We start from the raw sequence: 18,476 nt of genomic DNA on the forward strand, positions 1-18,476 counted from the left end.
CACATGGGAGACGTGTTATATTATCATTCGAACCTGAGAGCGGCTGGCCACCAGATCGATCAGCGAAATCTGATCATTTTAGCGCCAAGTCCGAAGCCTGGGAGCGCCGGGGACCCGAGGGAGCGTTCTTGCTACATCGCCCGGGGCGCTCCTCTGCATAGCCTGCATTTCCCCACGTGATTACTCTCCGGACCTTGACCGTAGGGGCCTACAGGTGCGCTTTCTGTGCTCCGTCGCAATGCCTCATGGTATCAATCTCCGTCGCGCCCCTCGCCGGTAGACCGAAAATTCCTCTTGGAGCGAAGAACCTCCATCACAATGACCGTAATCATGACTATCCTCCTCGCAGTTGGTCTCGTCTGCTTGTTACTTTCACTCTATGTTCAATGCGGCAAAAGACGCAAGCCCGCGCCACTGCCTCCTGGTCCAAAGTCTCGTCCACTACTCGGCAATGTCACGGAACTGCTGCGATCCCAGCAATGGGTGATGTTCTCCAAGTGGGGTGAGATCTATGGTGTGTGAATGGTCTTGTTTGCGCAAACCCCATCTCACCACTCACACACGTTTTCGGGCAATGGTCATCCATCACGGAAACAGGCGGAATCGTACACGTCAGCGCGCTAGGCCAGTCGATCGTCGTCCTAAACGATGCCAAATATGCGCTCGACACGCTCGACAAGAAGGGCCGCCTCTACAGCAACCGCCCGACACTCATGATGGCTGGCAAGCTCGTGGGCTGGGACGAAGGACCTGCCCTCATCCAGATTTCGAAGACCTGGGGCGAGTACCGCAGGCTGTTCGCCCAGTTCATGGGAACGCGAGCCAAGATTGACGTGTTTCAGGACGTTCTTCAGCAAGAGACGCACACTTTTTTGAGGCGCACGCTTGTGGATCCAGAGGGATGGGTAAAGCACGGTTGCAAGTACATCCTCTTGCTATATCTTCATTGGGACCATCTCACGTGCTTGCCCTAGATTTGCAGGGTCGATTGTGCTGACGCTGGCATACGGTTATAAGGCGGTGGGTGACGAAGACGACCGGATGGTGAGACTGGTGGACGAAGCAGTCGAACCATTCTCCAAGACAACGGCGAGTAACGCATTCCTTGTAGACGTGTTTTCTATCCGTGCGTTCGATCCCTCCGATCCTCTTGGCTCTTGTACTCGTTAGTGTTGTGAATGCAGTGCGCCACGTGCCCGAGTGGTTCCCCGGCGCTTCATGGAAGAAGAAGGTGCCAAAATACAGGAAAACACTGCAGGACATGTTGAACCTGCCATACGACTGGGTCAAACAGCAAGCGGTGAGACTGTCTTCACGATACGCTGCTGATATCGACTGACAATGGTTTTCAGGCCACAGGAGCCGCGCGCGCATGCTTCGTATCGAGTTTACTCGAAAAGGAGAAGCTCACCGCCGAAGAGGAACACGTCATTAAGTGGGCCGCGGCAGGCATATACAGCGGTAAGTTCGCGAATAAACTTCAAAATCCCGCTTTTTTGACTGAAAAAAACTTCCAAGGCGGCGCTGACACGGTTCGTCGTTTCCTGGCTGGATTTTGGTCCTCGAGTCCTCATATCAACACGCGCGAGGACAGACTGTGGCTGGAATCAAATCGCCCTTCCCCGCTGTGACATTGCACGTTGTAGAGCAGCGGAAGCTCAAGAAGAACTCGACAACGTTATCGGAACCGACCAGCTACCTACCCTTGCTGACCGCGTGCGACTGCCCTATTTTGAGGCGCTGTTCACTAAATACTTCGTGTATTCGCCATGGGGCCCATAGGTGTGTGCACCTAATACGTATCATCACCATCGATCTGGCTGATTGAATTCACGGTAGGCCTTCTACATGTCCTTCGCGAAGACGATGTCCACAATGGATATTTCATCCCCAAGGGCTCGATCGTCATCGCCAACGTGTGGTTCGTCCATTTCCGCTACATTCCTGCTTGACACACAAAATGCAAAGTTGCGATTCGGCCCTCGTCTTACTCTTCTCAGGCAATTCTTCAAAGATCCCAAGACATACGCGGCTCCGGAAGCATTCTCACCAGAGCGATTCATAGCCTCTGAAGGGCATGCCAAGGAGAAAGACCCACGGGAGTATTTGTTCGGCTTTGGTCGTCGGCGCGTCTTGATCACGAGTTGTCCGCGTTCTGACGCTGGCTTGTTCACCGTGATCCCCTTCTTCGCTCCGTCTTTGTCTGATTCGTGGCACCTAGCGCTTGTCCTGGTACGCTTCTCATACTTCCCATCCCTAAAATACTGATCTCACTCACCGTCACTGGGACCACCAGGAATCCCCTTGCTGATGCATCGATGTGGCTACTATGCGCATCGGCACTTGCAGCATTTGACATCCGTCCTCCTATGAAGGACGGCAAGCTTGTCCTGCCATCTGGAAAGTACATGGATGGGTCGATTAGGTACGCTGAGCTTTTTCCTGCTTATATTGTTTGTCCATTTTTTGCGTTTGCTCACCTTGCGCTGCTTCGAAATGCGTGTCTGTTAGCCATCCTGAGCAATTCGAGTGCGTGATAACTCCTCGGACGAGAGCCGCAGAGGCGCTCGTTCATGCGGCTGGATGATATACGTGGCTGGAGTAGGTTAACATACCTTCAGATGCAACCTGTTCCCACTAAGCACAGATTTTTCATTCAATCTATGTGGCAGACCTCATCAGCACCGGTGGACGAAACATCGTACGTTAAGAACGCAACCGGTGTCACTGTATTACCACTAGATGTCAAAGAGACCGAGAAACAATCTGCTCGGCAGACACCCACCTTGGCGATAGCCAACACGTCGACCCCGCCCAGAGTAAGCGCAGGCATATGCAATGGACATAATGTGAATGATAGTCGAACGAATTGGAAACGAACAGGATGTTGATGAATTGATGAGAGAAAGAGTAATGTCCTATGCTAGACGCGTTGGGTCTGATGGAAGGGCACATGATCATCTGATCCCGACCTACAGCCGGCAGATGGGATGCAAGAAAAGCATCAGCATCAGTATCTGCCAGACGAAGCGCTAGCATCAGTATCTGCCAGACGAAGCGCTAGCATCAGTATCTGCCAGACGAAGCGCTAGCACTGGCACGTTTGAAATCAAGACTGTCACTATCCGTAGCAATGAATAGACTCCCGCCTTGAGCAGATAACTAGCCGCCCCACATATCATTCATCCATTCTAAATGTTGGAAGGACTTGATCATTCACTGCAAGGTCAGCAAAAAATTGCTCAAGTTGATGACGAAATTTGACTGAGAGTGATCGAAACCCATCGCTACGTAGTAAGCAGAATATAGCGCATTGCTTCTCTGTCCTCCGGCGCACAGACTCGTTAATGCGAGCCCAGCGTGAGGCAGGCATGTCAACGCACCTCGGTTGCAGCATGCACAAGATACTACCACCGCAGTTTGAAATGCGTATGCCGGGTCCAAGACCACGCACCTTGCGATGAGCCACGTCTTGGAAATAGTCTTTATATCAGACTATGAGGTGATAGATTACGGTTCGCACGCGTTCAGTCAGTAGGGGAGTAATAGAGAGTTTGGGGCGTTCGGCAAGGGGACGAAGCTGAAAATCCCGTTGGTGGGAGACCAGGAAGAGCCGACGGGCCGTTCAGCGAGTGTGATTGACGCACCTGCTTGATAATCGATAGGTGCATTCTGTTGACCTGTCTTAACATTATACTTTTTCCCAAGCCGAAACTGCTCGCAAATGAGCTCAAAAGATACGTTCTAATGGTTACAAAAAAAACGTACCATATCGACGTAAGCGACCTCTCTTCAGATACGGAAAAGTTTGATTTATCAAAGGACCATGCGATATCAATCTAGGGCAGTGTATGCGCTTTGAATTTGTCGCAGACGCACCAGAAAAGACGCGCCAGAAGTACGCATCGAGTCTCCATGAAACGTTAGCACTTCCCCTTAAACCTCCGGCGCCTCCTCCTATATCCATTTTCCGTGATGGCCCTTCAAGATATGTTGTGTTGGTGGACGACTATATGCGCGCGGATCCCGAGAAAAAAGGAGTTGGGCGATGGAGATCAGAAAGACCCTGGGTTGCAATGCAACATGAGTAAGGAAGGCTCAGAGCGCTGAGACACGTACTAGCACGCTGCCTCTGGCGATTATTGACGATGAGTCGTCGCTGCCGCGCCAGGGAGCACGAGAGATGGATAGAGGAAAGATATCGAGGAGGAAAACTGCAACGCCCGACTTACTTTTCTCACGCTCATTGAAAATGACAAATAGCGAGCCGCGATCGTCTCAAGACTCAGAGATAAGAGCTCGAATATGATATTCCCAATTTTGCTAGGGAATCTATGAGGTACTGTATCAAAGACAAGTTGGGACTAATGAGGGGGCACCGGCAGGTAACTCAACCTTCAAAACCTCTGCGACCACGGATTTCAAACCTCTAAGATCAGTGGTTTAGGCTGCTGAGGTCGCGAGGGTCTGCACCTAAAGTATCATGAGACAGTATCAGACTGACATCAGTCAAGAATGAGAAAATCGGTTGCATACCGCAAGCGCTTTCGTGAATGTCAAAGAACATGTCAGACGGGTCGGGCGTCAGTTGGGTCACAGACGCTTGGGTGAACCACTGGAGCGAATGGAGTTAGCTAGCTATGACCATCGTCTTTTGCGGAGAAAGCAAGCTCTCACGATAAAGTGACCGTCAACGCGATCCCCAAAATTGACCTGGACTCGGCCCGTTTGAGAGTGGTGATTGACTCCGACAACCTGCACGACTTGCCGCCCGGGAGGGACACTGAATGTAGTTGAATTAGACATGGTTGTTGTCGTTGTCTTCGTGTTGCTGAAGCCACCACCAATTTTGATACCATCGATGTTGATGCCTGCGCCTCCGTCGACAGTATTCGTCGTCGAGACAGTCGTGCTTCCACCGATTGTCACGGTTACAGGGTTCGTACCCCCATCACAGCTGTCGACACTAGCGGTCAGCCAACACACTACAGCCAAATTTTCAAAACAGGAAGATTTACTTTTGTTCGGGGTTGCCCACGACAGTGAAGATCCGTTTGTCGGGGTTTGTGGTTGGGGTGAGCAGGGTACATCGATCTGCCTTCTCAATATTATGAGAGCCTGCAAACTATCCGCGTCAGAGAGAGAACATACTAATTGACATTGCATAGGAACTCACCAACTCCACCTGGGCACGAAGCAAATAGGTCTGCATCCGAGGGAGAACTGTCCCGGATGGCCAGCGGTACAGCATCGGCACCAGACAGGAGAATTGCAAAAAGAATGGCAGAGGTCGTATGAAAGAACATTATCGAAAGTCGTCTCAAGAAGTCCAAAGAGTGTTGCTATAGTAGAAACAAAAGTGGTACACTGTACACGTTTATCCGTCAAGGATGAGAAGTGAAATGAAACTGGCTGACACCTGGAATCGAGGAGAGGTTTATATATCTAACACGCCCCCTCGGTCTAGCCTGGATTGCACCGAATGGGAGGATGAAACACGATGGAACGTTGTATCAATAAGATATAGATCAGCATAGGTTCATCACGTTGTGAATCATGATACAAATGGGCTGATCACAATTCTCTCCGTCTATCGAGCATGGAAAACAAGTTTCAGAGATCTCTGAAGATCGAATGTGATCGTGGAGGCTGAGGGTCTGAGGTTCTGGATTCTTATGTGTGGCCGAGCATAGTTCTTGCAAGCGACTTTTCTAAACCACAGAAGGGGTAAGACCCATTTGGAGGTCGATGTTTGATACCTGACACAGAATGGTGGTCTAGCTCCGTAGATGCAACTCGTCACACAGATGGTGGCTTCGAAGTGCATGCTGAGAATATATGTTTCAGAAACAAGCGTGTCAGATGTGGAAACAAAGCGCTCTCAAGAACAAACGTCAGGCACAATCAAGGGGGAAATGGCTTGGTGCTATGTGGATAGAAGCGCCCGGTGACATGCAGTTACACCCTTTATGCGCTTATCAGGCTCATTTGACGTGTATCAAAGGCAGCAGAGCGCTACTAGACGGTATGTCAGGGTTGAACACTACACTCGATACTTGATAAAGGAGAAAGCCCACATTATGTCCTTATTGTGCGCAGCAGCTAACGGCAAAATCGTTCGAGGTGGATACTGCCTCCAATAATTTGCGGAAACAGGTATCGAGGGCATGGAAACGGGGGAGATGCGCCGATGAGGCCTCAGTTACAATCGCCACGACTAAGCACGAATCAGCCGAAGCGCTGATACTCAGAACACCGGTGAGCGCGCAGAGATCGTGATCGGAATATGCTGAATAGCCTGTAGGTTTCTCTCGTTGGTTTAACAGCCCCGCGCCGAGGGCCTCTTCGATGAGTCATACATTGATGTATGTGTAGGTTTTTTCATGAAGGCTTGTACGTCCCTTCATTATTCCACCTGCCCCCGCCAGTGTGTGATGCTACCTGAACTCCGTACATCAAACCCTTACGCATCACTGATCTTTTATAGGAGTATATATCAGACCTATGCATAGAAATTCACCATCCGTCATACGCTTCTGGCAATGAAATGGATGAGATACGTAGCAGTTTCTTTTGTTTTCTTTATAGACGATGGATACTCGTGCTTCTGCCAGAAATGAGGGTCTCCTGTGTTTCTCTTATCACAGCTGGTACGAGTGTTGTAATATAGCCGCCATGACTCTATACGAGCATTGCATCTTCAAACCTTGGTGCCCTAGGCGTCGGACATCGAAAACTTTGGGTGGCGATACAGCATTGACAGTGAGAGTTCTGACGAGAATTCGGGACGCTATGACATATGCTGGCTCTGGCGACATTTGATGACGAGTCGTCACTATCAGGCCAGGTGAGCACGAATGGTGCACGTCGAAGACATCTAAGACGAAAATTGTGACGCAGCGGCCGCCGCGGATGACTCCGACTTTTCTCACGCCCTCGCTACAAACAAATAAGGTAGGCTGCAAGCAAACACGACATTGAGTGACCATGGAGTGACAAAAGACTTATTAAGTAGTTAATAAGTAGTATTTGTTGACAATAAGTGAGCTGGGGGATAGGAGATACAGAAAGTGGGCAAGGAGTGGTATGTGTAATGAAAGTGATACTGCATAAGTATCTTACTCTATGTGATGTTCATCTAGCTGCTCCAAAATTGAGTCCGGAAGCCTGCAATGGCCATGGTATCTTTTTGCTGCCCAAGATGCCTGCTTTCCAGATAGCCCTTTCCAATATGCATCCATTAAATGTTGTGCCCATGTTGAAAATCTAGCAGACATCAAGACAATATAATTTGAAGTTAGCCTCAATAAGGATCTATGCTTGGGTGAGAAGGACTTACTGCTGTATAGATTGAACTAACACAGATGCAAGAGCTGTCTTTACATTTTGTTCAAGGGCAGCCTCCTTTGAAGAAGGAGGAAGGTCTTGATATGTATGCTTTGCTTTTCCCCAGCATTGCTCAATTGGGTTAAGCTCACAGTGAAATTTTGGAAGGCAAAGAACCTTAAAACCATGAGCTCAACAGTGAGTCTCCAAGATAGACTCAATATCCTCGAAGTTGAGTTGGTTGTAAAGTAACCAATGACAACAGTAGCGAGAAGTACCAGTTGGACAGTTGAATTTGGGACATTCTGCTTATAAGTTTTGAACATCTTAATATCTGTGCTCCTCTAAGATCCTCACCATGCCTTTGAAGACACCAGCCTTGTTATCTGGATCCTCACCATTAGCAAAATACAGGGATTGAGAGTGCCCATCAAACATCACATTGACCATCCGCACCTTCTCTCTAACAACTTTTCTATCAGCACCATAAACTGGCTTTCCATTGGCACCAAGCTTGTCCCACAGGACACCAAAATTGGAGGGACCATTAGATTTGGAGGGATACTTGGGCATCTTTTGGGCTGATAGTGCATCGTCAGGATGCTTTATGCGAGTTTTTGCATTACCAAAGACAAAGATATGCCTATTGTAGGGGAAGTGCTTGCTGAGGATATCCATTGCCTTCATAGTATGCTCTGTGATATTGCTATTTGTAAAGTATCCATTGCGCACCTTGCCTGCCTTGAAATATACCTGCACCTCTTCTACTCCATCAGGCAACCATAGCCAACCATAGTCCACAGAGATCAAGTCAGTCACCATCAATGACACTGATGAGCATGCACCCATGCTAGGGTCCAAGGGAGGTATTCGGGAAGCTTTGGGGAGGTACTGAACAGTGCTAGATGAGTACCGAAGACACCAAATATTCCCAAACACAGTCAGTCCCCACCCAACCAACCATAACCCACCAAAGGACATTTGGCAGCACTTGGGTCAGGTCACCCACACTTCACATACTTACTATGACCACACAGGAGTGTTACAATAAGTGTTTACGAGATTGGAGCCAGTATTCTGTGTCAGCCAATGTCCTCCATGAGTTGGTTGGTCCTTATTGCTTATCTTCCCAACTTCCACATGGTCAGTCAAACATGATCTTGCATCATTTTACTTGGCCACCTTGGTTGTACATTATGTCTTCTTTATTTTCATTGGCTCACCAACGCCTGTTTCTGCTACCTACACTCAGGCAACGGACCCCAAACATTTGGGATTTCACCATCACTGATTACCTTTTACCTTGGACGACAGAACTCACCGAAATGAAGAAAACAAACAAAACACTCGCAAGACGAGCCTACAGGCACAGAGCCGACCCGGAACACACAGCGCATGAGGAGCATGAGCAGGCACGGAGGAACTACGCAGACGCAATTGAAAAGGCAAAGAAGACACATTGGGAGGAATGGTTAGAGAACCTGCAAGGCGAGGAAATATGGATAGCAAATAAGTACGTGGATAAAACTTCATCAGATGGGGCTCAGGCGCGCGTTCCGACGCTCAAGCGCAAAGAAGAGAATGGCGTAGTAGTAGAAGTGGAGACTAACGAGGCCAAGAGCCATTTTTTATTCGAAAGCTTCTTTTCACAGGACGAGACTCAGGCACCTAGCCCGATGGACCACAGCTACCCTGAACCAGCATTTCCCTTCCGTCCTGTAACCAACGCTCAAATCTACAGAGCCATAGAGAGACTCTATGGCCTCAAAGCCCCTGGCGACGACGGCATCCCAAATATTGTCTACAAAAACTGCGCAAGCATCCTAGTCCCATTTCTTGGACCCATCTTCCGCGCCACATTCTCGCTTGGCATCTACCCTCAGGACTGGAAAGACTCGCGGACGCTCGTACTACGAAAACTCGGCAAACCAGACTACTCCAATCCTAATGCATACAGGCCAATTGCCCTACTCCGCACTATCGCCAAAATTCTTTCAGCCTGCATCGCGTCTGAACTAATGCAACTAGCCGAACTCCATCACCTCCTTCCCGACACACATTTTGGCTGCAGAGCCGGCCGGAAGACGACAGACTCACTTCACTATGTCACGCGCAAACTACACGACGCCATGGACAACAAAGAAGCGGCATGTGTCCTTTTCTTGGACATAAAGGGAGCGTTTCCAAGCATTAATTTAAACCGTCTCGTCCACAATATGCGAAAACGAGGCGTCCCAAAGGAGTACACGGAGTGGATTCGTATCAAGACAGGACACAGACGCACAAAACTCATCTTCGATGGATACACATCAGACTGGCTTACATTCCCTTGCGGCGCGGACCAGGGGTGCCCGCTGTCCGGAATTTTATTTCAGTTTTACAATGCTGACCTGCTAGATGTCCCAAACAGGGCCAATCGAGAAGACGGAGTGGCCTTTGTAGATGATACCGCATACATTGCAACAGCGGAGACAATGGCAGAGGCGGCTGACAAGCTGCAGGATATGATGGAACGAGCAGGCGGAGCCTTCGACTGGGCTGACACACACAACTGCACTTTCGCTGTCGATAAGTTTGCATTGGTGGGGTTCACAAGGAAAAAAGAGAAGGTGAAAGCGAGACATCGTGTTCGCACGAGAGAGGAGGCACGCAACAGGGGAAAGAAAGACAAGAAGTTCGAGTACAGGGCGCTGGAAAGACCAAGCATCACTCTGAGAGGTACGCACATCCACCCGTCAAAATCTCACAAATTCCTCGGCATTATAATCGATCAGGAGCTAAATTTCAAGGAGCACGCCGCGTCTGCACTAGCCAAAGGCACAAAGTGGGTGACACACTACAGACGGCTGGCGCGCCCTTCTAAAGGCGTCTCTACGAGATACATGAGACAATTTTACACCAGCGTTGCGCTGCCGAGAATGCTGTATGGGGTGGACATTTTCTTGTCCCCACCATCGCGTGAGGGCAAAGGCTCCAAAGGCATGATAGAGAAGCTAGCCAGAGTCCAGAGACAGGCAGCCATACACATAACCGGTGCCATGCGCACCACCGCTACTGATATTCTTGACGCACACGCAGATCTTTTACCATTCAGCCTACTGGTCGACAAAAAGTGCCATGACGAAGCCACCAGACTGGCAACACTAGCCGACGAGCATCCCCTCTACAGACACACCATAGCGGCCGCAGATGCGACAACCCATACACCAGATCGCTCCCCTCTCCATAGGCTCCTAAATGAAGCCTACGCCATCTTTCCGAGCCAATTTGAAGACATCAAAGCCGTGCGACTCGATCCAAAGTGGCAGTCAGCCATCCAAACGAGCATTGCACCCAACAAAGATGGAGCCATCGAAGCTGAGAAACAAAACAGAGACGAAATACAGGTATATTCAGATGGATCTCTAATAGAAGGGGGAGTAGGGGCAGCGGCGGTCCTGTTCAGACACGGTAACGAAAAAGCGAGGCTGCACAAGCACCTCGGCAGAGCAGAACATCACACCGTATACGAAGCAGAACTTACCGGCATCCTTCTTGCTCTACAGCTCATACAAAACGAACCACCGCATCGCTCGGCATCGATAGCACTGGACAACGTCGCTGCGATACAGGCCACAAAGATAGCCAGGAGCACCCCAGGATCATATCTTGTCGACGCAATTCACGACAAGGTAGAGAAGGAGTTCGGAGGCAGAGGCAGAGGACGACCAACCTTACGATGGGTACCAGGGCACGTCGATATTGTAGGAAACGAGAGAAGCGACGAGGAAGCGAAGGCAGCAGCAAGAGGACTCACGAGCATGGATACAGTACTACCAAAGGCAATCAGGGGACAGCTTCCCTTCAGCCGGTCGGCGGCAAGGCAAAGGTTCAACGATGGACTCAAGAAGCGCTGGAAAAAACTCATGGAACAGTCACCGAGATGGCAAAAGCTGCAGAGGATAGATCCCACAGCACCTTCGAACAGGTTTCGGAAAATCACTTCTTCTCTCCCGCGTCGACATGCCGCTACCCTTATGCAACTACGCACTGGCCACGCACCATTACAACGTCACCTACACCGTATACGTCCAGACGAGTTCGAGAACCCCACCTGTCCCGCGTGTGGGCAGCGCGATGAGACGGTGGCCCACTTCCTTCTCGAATGCCGAAGCTTTACCGACAGTCGACACCGCCTTGAGCAAGCGGTAGGGCGAGCGAGCCGTAACCTTTCTGAACTACTATCCAACCCATCGATGTTCAAACACCTATTCGAGTTCATACACGAAACCCAGCGCTTCAAGAAGACATTCGGAGACCTGAACCTGCCAAAGACCATGGAGACGGAGCTGGACGGACCTAGGAGCCGAAACGAGCGACGAACACAACCAACCACACCCCGAGCGCGAGGAGGAGGCGGTCATAGAGGAGCGACGAGACTCGTGCAGATTCGAACCGCGGAACAGAGACAGATGGCGGCCACGTTACGCAGCTGGTTAAACACAGCACCTGCTACCGGACCAAACAACAGTTAAGTACGATACCTTACTATACCACCATAATTCTCGCCATGCGACCCAACCTCCCTGAGGTAAACACATGCCCCTTGAGGGCCAATGCAGAGCATAGAGTTGGATCATGCTTACATACATTCACACTACCGCAGAGTACATACAGCTACACGTCTAGACATGCGGCGCGCCGCCACTAGACGTTAATACATGACTTCACACACACACACACACACACCTTTTACCTTATCACCTTTGGAACCCATATAGACATCTTACCTATCTTCTTATCTTCTCTGATTGCTAGGGCTTGGCACCCATTTGACACCTACTCTCATTTTATTTTCGATATTTTACTTAGGGGCTCTGTTTACTATAAAAACTTACATACAACTCTGGAATAAACCAGCTTTCGCACCCCACAGTTCAGAGCTCATTTGCACTCATCTCAACCATCAAAATCATCTTTGTCGACTTCCAAAAACTTGTCATCCTCGTCGTTTGGCCTCGTTCGTGTTTGTACTTGTCTCTTTGCTCATACTCCTCGTCCCCCCCTGTATATTATCAGAGTCTTGTGTGGCTCTTGAAGCATATAGTTGTCAGTCACGACACTACCTTCTTGTCACCGATCAACTCCTTAACCCGACTTGACCAACCAAATGTTTGGTTGGTGTTTGGTACATTCCCAAAACCATTTGGGCGCTTTAATCTCACCCTCCTCATTACTCTTTAGTGCACCCTCACTTTCTGAAGTCCTAACTAACAATTCCTTGTGTATCAGATACTAGAGGTTGTTTTAGTGTTGTGCTTGGCACTTAGAGCTGCCTCTAGCATATCAATGCACCATCTCCTTTTGACTGCAGAACAGGATTTTTGCCAGTGTGCACCCATGTTAAGCCGCTAGGCTTATCACGTGCACTTAATGCACTAAGTAGGGTTCCCTAAGCTAAAACTAAGATTGACTGCCCAACGAATGAAGACGATGGCTCGTCTGCATGTGTGATCCAAGAAGTCTTGGTTACTATTGATCTTGTCTTCGAATAAGTGGAGAAGATGATTATTTATAATCGACTGATGTTCTTCAGGAACGAACAAGTCTTCTCCGATAGAGCAGATCACTTCGGATGGATCCCAGCAAATGACTCGATAAGCAGCGAGTCCTTGATAAGCGATAGAGACGGGAGAATGATAAGGGCTTTGAGACGAATCCAGTGCTTCGTCAGACTAGGTATGATTCAATTGATCTGACAGAGTTCGCGATGCGTGGGCTTGGAAGGAGCCAGACGCTAGGCGCAGTGCAGAGATCAAGATTGTATACAAAGTGAACGAGCTGAGGCTTCTAAGAAGCTCAGCTCGGCTATTTATACATACAGACTATTTAGGGCAAGCCGGACAAATGGTCCGTGCTTCTAAACACTAAGTACGATCAACGATCGGCGTATGTAATCTGCAGTTCTGTGCTTTTATCCAATTATAGTAACAATGACGATTGTCTGTCCGCATCAGTAAACAATTCAGGAACACAGTTAAGTGATGTCATAACAGGCATACGTAAACGTTCAAGCCGAAGCTTGTGAATGAGTCAGTAAGGTAAGTGTTCATGCACTGGCATGTATATGTAATCAGTCTTTGTCACCCGAATATGCCAATGAGTCACGTGCTGAGCACGTGTTAGGACGCAGTCCTAACAACCCAGCACACATGCCATCGGTCATTTGCATAGAATGTTGACTCATTGTAATACTAGATGATAGTGTGGCACTCTTGTGGGTGCAGAGCATTGTTCTCTTCTTCAACACCATTTTGATTCCATGTGTAAGATGTTCTCTCCAAATAGGCCATCCTCAGGAGAAAAGAAGTCTGATGGTATGTGACCACACCACTGCGCTCATGGCCATCAACATACTAACTGGTAGGACTCTTTTGCCAGTGGTACCCAACCATACACATCCATCGCTGAGCCATAGCTAGCAATATATTCTTCTCTTGAAGTGAGTACTGTTTCTTGATCTCTGTACTGTTTATAAAATACACAACTGCCACTGCACTGACATATTTACTAATTCCCATCAGGTGCTCATGGATAGCATTCACAAGATCCCTATTTTTCAGCATGGATACACTCCATGAGCTATAGAGGTTAAAAAGGAGGTCATCCCGGTTGATGATGAAGGAACGAACCCATGCATGTAGCTGCTTTGTCATGTGAGTGCTCCTTTTGTAGTTTTCTGCTGTTTTGATTGAGGCCACCATCCAGCTGAGGCATCATCTTGTGTCTGTATAGGCAGCAAGAAACATCCATAACATTTCTAGCCACTTTCTCAGGAGATCATCACCATGAAACGGCTTATGACCCTGTCCACTCCGATGAGGAGGATACAAGACCCTCTCCAGATCAAGCATTGCAATGCATGCATCCTCGATTGATGGCAGTCTATGAAAATTGCCACTGTGTACGGATCCCTCAATTGAACATGCAGTATCATCAAGCTAACCAAGATCATCCAGCTGCTCAGGTGAGTCATTATGTTGTGATATCAAGCTAAGGCTGACTCACAGGCTCCAAGCTTCTCAAATCTGCTTCGACTTGTGGTACGTGGCTTTCTGTGCCATGACTAGCTCTGACCCCACTTCTATTGCTTCTCTCGTAGATTTGCAAGATTTCTGGGTGCTGACAATAGCAGCATGGATGCTTGTTGAGCAGTCTTCCATCCTTTTGTCTGCTGGGATCTGCTTGTAACGAGGTGGCATCATGGGTCACATTATACTGCAGGTAAGGCTCACATTCTCTTTGTTTTCTGGAGATATTATTTGACCCTTTTGTGCCTATTTACCTAGGCATTTTTTTTTTTTTTTTTTAATCCCATTTATTGTCATATCAGGGTAACAGAACCCTATGTTCGACATTTCAAGTACATATGAACCTTCCCTTTCCTTCCTGTGTGCCCAACCTTGCCTCCGAACCAGCTCCGGTCGTGTGAATTTGAGGGTTGATCCTTGCCGGCGAATATTGTGTGAAAAGAACTGGGCTCGTTCAAGAATGATGCTCGCCCACTTGCGCGGGCATGCACGAATGAGAGACGTGAGACCTGTGAGTTGGCGAAAAAAAAAAAACGCTGTGAAGTGGTAAGGGCGGGGGGGGGTTCTGATCAACTAGGGCATGGCGTGTCGAATGTGGTCGGCGGTGGACGTTTGGTGTAGGTGGGGAGTGGCCTGAAAAGAAACCTCGGCAACTCCCTCCGAATCTGAGCCTTGCACTGCCAGCTGCCCCAATTCCCCCATTGCTTCCTACTCCTCAACCGGATCTACACACGCATCGCGGGAGGCTAAGTCCGCGCCTGCGTACTTCATTCGAGCAAAGCGTGGAGTTTGAAGAAAGGTGAATTGTGGAGTAGATGTTGGACAGGATGCCAAGGGTCATTGAGATAGGAGGGCTGTTCGATGCGAGTTGTTGCCCTGAGGAAAAGGGACAGCGAAGCGTGATCATATCTTATGTACGAGGGCGGATCTCACCGTATTGTGTGGGGAATCGGCCTGTATCTTGAACATAGCGAAGGAGAGGCTTGAAGGCCTCCTGGTCTGCAAGTAGAAAGGAAAGTGGGACATCACGGTGCCTCGGCCAGTTACTGAGAAGAACGTGCCTTTCGAAGCTATATTTTGGGCAGTCCAATAAGAAGTGCTTCACCGTTTCGTCCGGCTCACCACAGGCCGGGCAGCGGGAGGAGTCGACGGCCTTAATGCAATGCAGGTACTTGTTAAGCGGGATATGGCCTGTGCGAAGTTGAAATATTAGACTGATCTGGCCTCGTTGAAGCTCCTCTTCTTGGACCAGCTTGAGGAAGTGCTTAGATGGGAGCTTGGGGTCAATGCGAGAGAGCTTGGCGTATCGTGGGGAGGCCTTCCATAGTGTGTTCCACTTCCTCATAACCTTCTGGAGCAGGATCTGGTGCGTCGCAGATATTCCTATGGGAGGGCTGCCTTTAAAGTCTCTCAGGAGTTTGGGTAGAGACTTAACTAGGCTTGAGCGACCCCCGGCCGCTTCTTTGGCGGCCACATCAGCCATTTCATTTCCCTCGATCCCTTCGTGTCCAGCTACCCAGCGGAATTCCACTTGAAAGTCTGTCCCTTTTCGACTGCGCTTGAGATCCTGCAGCAGGCGCTGAACTTCAATGGCTAAGTACTGGCCTGGACCAGCGTGGGGGTGGAGGGTCGCCTTCAGCGCAGCCTGGTTGTCGAGATTGATGGAGATGGGTATGTTGGAGTTTCGTTCAGTGCTAATTAGATGGAGGGCTAAAAGCGTGCCTAGAACTTCAGCATCGTACACAGTGTGTTCTGTGTCTGTGCCGAGGTGGAAGAACAGGGTTCGAGGCGGTTTGTTGTCGCGCAGAAGAACTGCTGCAGCCCCGATCTGTCCGTCCTGACCGGAGCCATCGGAGTATACCCTGATTTGGGCCTGCTGGGAGCCGTCTTGTGCTACAGAGTCATCGCGGGAGTCTGGGATAGACCAACTAGCAAGCGGGCGGGCACCTGGACGGGAGGTGACAGCTCGTATCTTCTCAAAGTGCGCAGGGTGGAGGTGGTTGAGGTGAAGGAGGTGATGAAGCGGGGACTTGTGTCGCTTGACGTATGTGCGGGCACAGAGTTTGACTAGAGGACTGAGAGGGTGTGAAGGTGGTAGCGATACTAGGCGTGAGGCGGCACGGGCGCAGTGCTTTTCGATGAGGAGTTCCATTGGGAGGGTGTTGGCATGAGCATCGAGGGTGTCCGTGGCAGACGTGGGCAACCCTCCCATAATGGCTCTTGCGGCCGTTCTCTGTGCCCGCGCGAGCGCTTTTATAGCACCAACAGAGCCTAACCGACATTTGTTGAGACCCCCGCCGTGGATGGGTGTGCACCATACATCAGCTGCATAGAGCATCTTTGGGATCGCTACTCCTATGTACATCTGCCGGAGCTGAGCAGGTTTCAGTCCAAAGGAGGGCTTAGCGAGACGACTTAGCTGGTTAGTCCAGGCAGCTCCTTTTCCCGCTGCCTGTTGCGCCTGAATATGCCAGCGGAGCTCCTGATCAAAAAGGACTCCCAGGTAACGAGCGCTGGGGCTGGGCTGGATAATGGCAAGATTGGGAATGACAAGCGGTGGACGTGTGAGCGCCCTCTTCTTTCCTGGGCGCGTAGGGTCCGTTTCCTTCGCTTGTGTGAAGTCGAGAAGGGCAAACTTGCTCGGCTCAAATTGGGAGTTGTGGTCGCGAGACCACTGCATAGCGCCTCCTTCGCATGTCATCATGTCAGCCAGGATTTGGTGTGTGTCCACGAAGGAGTGGCCAATGGCCAAGAGGGCTGTGTCGTCGACATATGAGAGGACGTATTCATTTGTCTTTTGGGCTACCTTGGGGATGGAGAGAATATCAGCGTTGTAGAGAATATACAAGATCATGGAAAGCAGGTCGCCTTGACCAATGCCATTGATGACCTGAATGGCCGGCGAGACATAGTCGTCAAAGCGTAGGGCAGTGCGACGGTTGCTGAGCAGGTTTTTCACAAATGAAATGTACTTAGCTGGAATGCCTCGTTTCCGCATGTTATGCAGGAGCCGATCTGTAACAGCGTTGGGGAATGCTCCTTCTATGTCTAGGAACAGGACCGAGGCAACTTGCTTTTGACGCCAGGCGTGCTTGACCTTCTGTATGAGCAAGTGCATCGAGTCAGTGGTGGTGCGTCCCGGACGTCCTCCGAAATGTGTGGGTGGTAGTACTCCCTCGTGCTTCTCTCCTATAAAGGTAAGTTGTTCGGCAATGATAGCAGACAGCAGCTTAGCGGTAGTGTTCAGCAAAGCAATTGGTTGGTATGACTTGGGAACATCATATCTTGGCTTGCCCGGTTTGCGAAGGACAACGGTTGTGAACTCCCGCCACGGATCAAAGTATGTATCTAAGGCAAAGAAAGCTCTATACAGGTGGAATAAAAATTCGATCAGTGTATCCATGCACCGCACCAGGACGACATTAGGGATTCCATCAGGACCCGGTGCCTTATACAGGCTCAGCCGATTTGCATTCCTACGGATAGTATCTCGAGTGATGGGCTGAAATTTACATACCGGCCGAGGGTAGACAAACCCAGGGTCAATGTCTGTATGCTCTGGAGGTGGAGGGAAGAAGGCGGTGGCCAAGGCCTTTGCCTTGTCCTCATTGGAGTCCACTAACTGTTCGTTACCTTCCGCATCCTTTACCTTTAAAGTTGGGATCCGAGTTTTTCCCCCATCACCCGACGGGGTTGAGATGTACCGGTTTGCCGTCCAGATGTCGTTACTGCTGGCCTCATCTAGCCAGTCCTTCCAGTGCCGTTCTTTTGTCGAGCGGATGGCCTTGGTGTACTTAGCCTTGGCCGCCTGTAGGTCAGCATGGAGAGGGTGACCTGGCACATTGCGCAGCCTATAGCATTTGCGGGTGAGGGAGACCATCGATCATCGAAGTTTTCCCAGGTCCTTTGTCCACCATCGCTTGGAGTGAGGGCACGGGTTGGCTGTAGGGACCACCTCGTCAATCGTGTGCTGAATAGCACTGATGATGTGCCTTCCCGCATCGTCGACTTCCTGTAGAGTGGTCAGTGCACGGGGGGGCTTGGCCGAGAGATACTCATCTAGCTTCTTTTCGAAGATTT

At 49.8% G+C, this 18,476-nt stretch overlaps 9 protein-coding genes across 9 annotated transcripts; 3 read left to right on the forward strand and 6 right to left on the reverse strand.

The window, feature by feature from the left end:
• Nucleotides 1-318: 318 nt before the first annotated feature.
• cpm110 (cytochrome P450 monooxygenase 110) lies at nucleotides 319-2,587 on the forward strand (the record flags this gene model as incomplete). Its single annotated transcript, XM_009549777.1, has 12 exons — nucleotides 319-514; nucleotides 598-922; nucleotides 975-1,126; nucleotides 1,185-1,300; nucleotides 1,353-1,461; nucleotides 1,519-1,532; nucleotides 1,595-1,784; nucleotides 1,840-1,921; nucleotides 2,001-2,175; nucleotides 2,222-2,232; nucleotides 2,297-2,425; nucleotides 2,512-2,587. 12 exons carry the CDS (start codon nucleotides 319-321, stop codon nucleotides 2,585-2,587), a joined length of 1,575 nt encoding a protein of 524 aa, XP_009548072.1.
• Nucleotides 2,588-3,691: 1,104 nt separating this feature from the next.
• HETIRDRAFT_321430 (uncharacterized protein) lies at nucleotides 3,692-3,967 on the reverse strand (the record flags this gene model as incomplete). The annotated part of the gene is made up of 2 exons (XM_009549778.1): nucleotides 3,692-3,717; nucleotides 3,769-3,967. 2 exons carry the CDS (start codon nucleotides 3,965-3,967, stop codon nucleotides 3,692-3,694), a joined length of 225 nt encoding a protein of 74 aa, XP_009548073.1.
• A 468-nt stretch (nucleotides 3,968-4,435) lies between these two features.
• HETIRDRAFT_452658 (uncharacterized protein) lies at nucleotides 4,436-5,306 on the reverse strand (the record flags this gene model as incomplete). The annotated part of the gene is made up of 5 exons (XM_009549779.1): nucleotides 4,436-4,473; nucleotides 4,537-4,615; nucleotides 4,678-4,957; nucleotides 5,019-5,118; nucleotides 5,177-5,306. 5 exons carry the CDS (start codon nucleotides 5,304-5,306, stop codon nucleotides 4,436-4,438), a joined length of 627 nt encoding a protein of 208 aa, XP_009548074.1.
• A 1,812-nt stretch (nucleotides 5,307-7,118) lies between these two features.
• Nucleotides 7,119-8,175, reverse strand: HETIRDRAFT_322092 (uncharacterized protein; the record flags this gene model as incomplete). Its single annotated transcript, XM_009549780.1, has 3 exons — nucleotides 7,119-7,266; nucleotides 7,340-7,458; nucleotides 7,684-8,175. The coding sequence occupies 3 exons, from the start codon at nucleotides 8,173-8,175 to the stop codon at nucleotides 7,119-7,121; spliced, it is 759 nt and encodes a 252-aa protein (XP_009548075.1).
• Nucleotides 8,176-10,244: 2,069 nt separating this feature from the next.
• HETIRDRAFT_428025 (uncharacterized protein) lies at nucleotides 10,245-11,840 on the forward strand (the record flags this gene model as incomplete). The annotated part of the gene is made up of 2 exons (XM_009549781.1): nucleotides 10,245-11,135; nucleotides 11,601-11,840. 2 exons carry the CDS (start codon nucleotides 10,245-10,247, stop codon nucleotides 11,838-11,840), a joined length of 1,131 nt encoding a protein of 376 aa, XP_009548076.1.
• A 1,881-nt stretch (nucleotides 11,841-13,721) lies between these two features.
• HETIRDRAFT_322919 (uncharacterized protein) lies at nucleotides 13,722-14,072 on the reverse strand (the record flags this gene model as incomplete). Its single annotated transcript, XM_009549782.1, has 1 exon — nucleotides 13,722-14,072. A coding segment is annotated over one exon (351 nt), but the record flags the coding sequence as incomplete, so codon positions are not given.
• Nucleotides 14,073-14,290: 218 nt separating this feature from the next.
• Nucleotides 14,291-14,556, forward strand: HETIRDRAFT_171977 (uncharacterized protein; the record flags this gene model as incomplete). Its single annotated transcript, XM_009549783.1, has 3 exons — nucleotides 14,291-14,332; nucleotides 14,384-14,408; nucleotides 14,468-14,556. 3 exons carry the CDS (start codon nucleotides 14,291-14,293, stop codon nucleotides 14,554-14,556), a joined length of 156 nt encoding a protein of 51 aa, XP_009548078.1.
• Nucleotides 14,557-15,666: 1,110 nt separating this feature from the next.
• On the reverse strand, nucleotides 15,667-15,933 carry HETIRDRAFT_28195 (uncharacterized protein; the record flags this gene model as incomplete). Its single annotated transcript, XM_009549609.1, has 1 exon — nucleotides 15,667-15,933. A coding segment is annotated over one exon (267 nt), but the record flags the coding sequence as incomplete, so codon positions are not given.
• A 1,194-nt stretch (nucleotides 15,934-17,127) lies between these two features.
• HETIRDRAFT_48659 (uncharacterized protein) lies at nucleotides 17,128-17,394 on the reverse strand (the record flags this gene model as incomplete). The annotated part of the gene is made up of 1 exon (XM_009549624.1): nucleotides 17,128-17,394. A coding segment is annotated over one exon (267 nt), but the record flags the coding sequence as incomplete, so codon positions are not given.
• Between the last annotated feature and the right edge of the window lie 1,082 nt (nucleotides 17,395-18,476).

This window comes from Heterobasidion irregulare, assembly GCF_000320585.1.
Source record: "Heterobasidion irregulare TC 32-1 unplaced genomic scaffold scaffold_07, whole genome shotgun sequence".
Classification (NCBI taxonomy): domain Eukaryota; kingdom Fungi; phylum Basidiomycota; class Agaricomycetes; order Russulales; family Bondarzewiaceae; genus Heterobasidion; species Heterobasidion irregulare.